General features: G+C 36.4%; 1 protein-coding gene across 1 annotated transcript; it reads left to right on the top strand.

Moving 5' to 3' along the window:
• The first annotated feature begins 716 nt into the window (after window positions 1-716).
• LOC106468410 (alpha-(1,3)-fucosyltransferase 9-like) lies at window positions 717-2,646 on the top strand. Its single transcript, XM_013928837.2, has one exon. The coding sequence runs from the start codon at window positions 720-722 to the stop codon at window positions 1,875-1,877; it is 1,158 nt and encodes a 385-aa protein (XP_013784291.1). The 5' UTR covers window positions 717-719; the 3' UTR covers window positions 1,878-2,646.
• Window positions 2,647-4,541: the final 1,895 nt, after the last annotated feature.

Raw genomic sequence — 4,541 nt, 5'->3', positions numbered from 1 at the left:
AACCAGCGCGATCGGCAGATAGAGAGATATGCTGATAGATTGAAGAGATAGATAATTGAGTCAAGCGAACAGTAGGCACCGTAAGTAAAGTGTGTGAATCACTGTGACTTATAGCATGTGTTATAAAGGTTGTTAACTTTAAAGTGACTTTGAAAATTCTATGTACTAAAACGTTGTATCAAGAAAGAATAAACTAGTTTTAATTAAGAAAGGACTTGTTTCGCTGAAGTACCTCCGAAAGAATTTATACTGGAAATTAACAAACGAGCAGATACGTAACAATATTTATGTTGAACTTTAATGACAGAAGTTCACAACTAGAGGTAGCCCAAACTAAGATCAGTAAATTAATAATTTCTTACAATGAATTATTTACATTCACAAAACGGTAAATAAAAAAATAAAAAATATCTCGTCAGAATTGATTACTACGTAGTAAATGGTTTGGTAAATACTTCTTGAAATCAAAATATTTATACACTATTGTACGACGTACGTCAAAGAATATGAAGTTCTATACTTAGTTAGGAGGGTGATTTAATTTTTTTTACTCATCTAGTTTCCTGTAATTTACCAAAAACGGAACCAAACACTACACGTTATACACACCCGGTTGTTCTAAGAATCAATGTCTGTTTCGAGTTGGGCACGTGCTCTATAGGGGTGGAGTAAATATGCGAACGTTCTCACTAGCGCTGTATTACGTGACTTAGCAAGAGATGCGCGCTGCAGTGACCCTAGGCCTAGTGGTTTTACTGTTTCTGCTAACACTAAGCAGTTTGTTGTTTAATTCAAAATGGACATATTTAGACAAAAGTTTATTTCATTGGATCAATTCCAACGATACGGTAATATCTATAAAGTTTTTAACAACGAAACCTACACACCTACAGGTTAAGAAAGTGATCTTATTGTGGACACCGTTCTTCAATAGCCAAGAATGGGAAAGGATTTCATTACAAAAATTGAACTGTTCGTTCAGTCAGTGTAAAATAACTAGAGACCGAAACCATTTTAACTATAGTGATCTTGTGGTTTTTCACTGGAGAGATATCAAAGTCCATGATCTCCCACCCATTCATCCCCCCTTTCAGCGATGGGCTCTGTTTAATTTGGAGTCTCCTCATCACACACCAGCCGCTGTTCTCCGGGCTTTAGGAGACAACATAAATTGGACAGCAACTTACCGTACTGATTCTGACGTTTTTGTTCCGTACGGAAAACTCGTCCCCAAGAATACGAATGAAGTCATTAGAGATGAGAACTGTCGGAATGACCAGAATATTTCAGATAATAACTTGGTCGTGTGGCTAGTGAGTAACTGTGAAACCACGTCTAATAGAGAGAAGTTTGTTGAACAGCTAAAACGGTTTATTTCAGTCGACGTGTACGGAAAGTGTTATGGAAACATATGTTACCCAGTAAATCCTCGGGACGAGTGTTACAAAAGGTTAGCACAGAGATACACGTTTATTTTGTCGTTTGAAAACTCGATATGCAAGGATTATGCTACAGAGAAATTGTATATGGCTTTAAAAATGGGTCTAATACCGGTGGTGTTTGGTGGTGCAAATTACAGTTCGTTTTTACCTCCAAATTCTTACATCGATGCTCTGAATTTTTCCTCTCCAAATAACCTAGCAAACTATTTGTTAACCGTCTCCAAAAGTAATAAACTAGTCAACAGCTATCAGGAATGGAGGAAAATGTTCGACGTTCAACCCCTGTCCTTTAGGTGGTTTTGTGACTTGTGTGAAAAGCTCTCCACGGAACGTAGTGAAAGACAGTCTTTTCATAAGTTTCAAGAACTACACCGTTGGTGGTTTGATGGGGCTAAGTGTAAAAAGTGGGTGGATAACGCCATAAAATTAATTTGAAATATTTTAACGTTCGTTAACTGATTGATAAGCCTAAATAAATTAATTTATCTTTAAGTTTAAGCTTTTAAAGTCTTCATTAGAACTGAGGACTTTACTACATTTCTATGATTATAAGTGTAATATATCTAGAAATATCATTTTTTGTTATAATTCACTATTCTTTGCCACATTGTTCAGTTTTTAAGGATAGGATATTCAGGTTCACTGTTACTAACAAGTAAGAAGTATCGCAATAACAGAAGTGTCGTAAGGAATTGAACAAAAATAGAAAGGAATATCTCAAAAACAATTGTAAAACAAAGAAAAGGACACACAGAGAAACAGTATTCTGTGTTTTCATTCAACAAAAACAATTGTGTGTGTGTGTGTGTGTGTGTGTGTGGTTGGTAATTCAATGTTATTGTAATGAAATTAACTGCTGGAGCAGGACTAGCAAATAAATCTGTTCTATAAAAGATGGATTGCCCCAGGCAGAAAAGTTGAATCTATAATACCTTAAGTAGTATGCTACCCCACATTTCTAGATTACCTGTGCCAGTGACCAATCCGCTTGTACATATAAATCAAACTCATACTAAGTTGTACACATCTTGGATATGCCTCATATCCCAGAGGGAAGTGATAACATAGAAGTGTTCCACTATACCTGGAAAGAGACTACATCAAAACCATGTTCTTCATGATCTGCATTCTCGAATTTTCGATTTTGTCACAAACATACTGTTTACTAGCATAAAAAATTTGACTTGAACTTTTGTGCTCTAGATTTCGTAACAAATAAGAAAAAAAGCTTTTACAATCAGTTAATGACATCGCTTGCGTCATGTACGATTGGCATGACAACAATATTAATCATTATTCTGATTTTTGATTTACATTGTTTTGTTGTTAAGCGCAAAGATACACAATTTACACTACCCACAGCGAGTATTGAAGCTCAGTTTTTAACTTTATAATCTCTCAGACTTACCACTGAGCCGCAAGATGGCTTTGATTTGCAATTTGCAATTTATTTTTCAAGTGTCGATTACAAATTAGCGTACTTTGTATATATATATGTATAAATTCTTAAATATGAGCTGGGATAAGAAGATTTAAGCGATATTGAAATTCACACAAAATGGGCAAATGATAAAATAATCATAATTGGAAAATCCTTAATTCTAAATGAACTAGTGAATATTTGATCTTGGTTGATAGTGGGCCAAACGTAGCCAAGTGGTTAGCAGCCCAGAACTGTGAATTATAAGAAGTGAATCAGTTTAAAATTAGGGATAGTTTTGTACAGATAGCACTTTATGTAGCTTTGCGCAGAAATTGCGCAAACATTCTTATTTCTTTGGTGTGTCTTGAATTTCTCGCAAAGCTACACAAAGGCTATTTGCACTAGACGTCACTAATTTGGCAGTGAAAGACTAGAGGGAAGTCGGCTAGTCATCACCACCCACCGCCAACTCTTGGGCTACTCTTTTACCAACGAATAGTGGAATTGACCGTCACATTAGAACTCCCCCACGGCTGAAAGGGCGAGCATGTTTGGTGGGACAGGGATTCGAATCCCTGACCCTCAGATTGCAAGTCAAGCGTCCTAACCACGTGGCCATGCCGGGCCCGCAAACATTCTAAAACAAACGAATACTATCAGTTTCTAACTGTGGGAAGTAGTAGCTCTCGTTACTTAAGCAACACCATCTTCCACTAAATTGTCCACTTCTTTTCTTTGGACACCCAAATCCTATGTCATTAGAGTGCTTGTGCATGCGTGAAAATTACATCCATATATGTATAAAATATATGTAGCAATTTTGTATCTAAATATAACTCATGTTGGAAATTTTTCATTGTATTGAGACTCGAACTCGGGTCCTCACAGTTCACTGCTCGTCGCCCTACCAACTGAACTTTTGAACTTTAGAGCAACATGGGCATAACTTAATACATTAGAATGTAGTTGAGCGCTAACGCGATACATAGCTGTAGTATGCAGGGTTACCTTGCTTTTTCTAATTTCTTATTTCAATGTAGACGTTTTTCAAATTTCTCGTTTATTCTGAATATATGCTCTTTTCGCATAACATGTGTTCCAGAAAACTATTAAGTGAACCTTGTTCTAGTTGCTTTTGTTGCTTTATTATTCTCTATAGATTATACCTGCTTCACCAGTAGAAGTTATTGCTGTAACAGAGTACGTTTTGCAAAAACGTTAACAAAGTAGTGTCCTTCGTTCGTAAGGCAGATAATATCTAAATGCCACGACCAATGTTGAGTAAGAATGACCAGTCACTTGGTAGCGATAGTCGCCATGGGTAAATCTGACGTATCTCGTTAAGAAAGAAACGTTACATTTAAACAGTCTACACGGGACCTCAGAAAAGTTGGGTGGCAGCGAAAAGGCCAAATAATCAATTCACAAATCCATTAGCATGCGACACCGGTTTCCTAACTCAAGTATGCACATTAGCTTTTTATCTATCAAATAAAAATTATTTTCATTTGTGCTACACGTCTTGTCCAATCTCTAGTTCTTAGCTGATAGCTCAGTTAGTAGTTAAATCCAGACTTACTTCATAATTGATCCTGCCAATCCTCCCATTTTAAAGCGGATCTACCTAACACTCTTTGCGGAAACTAGTTTAACCAGAAAATACCATATAAAGGGAA

The sequence above is a fragment of the Limulus polyphemus genome, unplaced genomic scaffold (assembly GCF_000517525.1).
Source record: "Limulus polyphemus unplaced genomic scaffold, Limulus_polyphemus-2.1.2 Scaffold2998, whole genome shotgun sequence".
Classification (NCBI taxonomy): domain Eukaryota; kingdom Metazoa; phylum Arthropoda; class Merostomata; order Xiphosura; family Limulidae; genus Limulus; species Limulus polyphemus.
The sequence above is the reverse complement of the archived record's forward strand: the minus strand, read 5'-3'. Positions and strand labels throughout refer to the sequence as shown.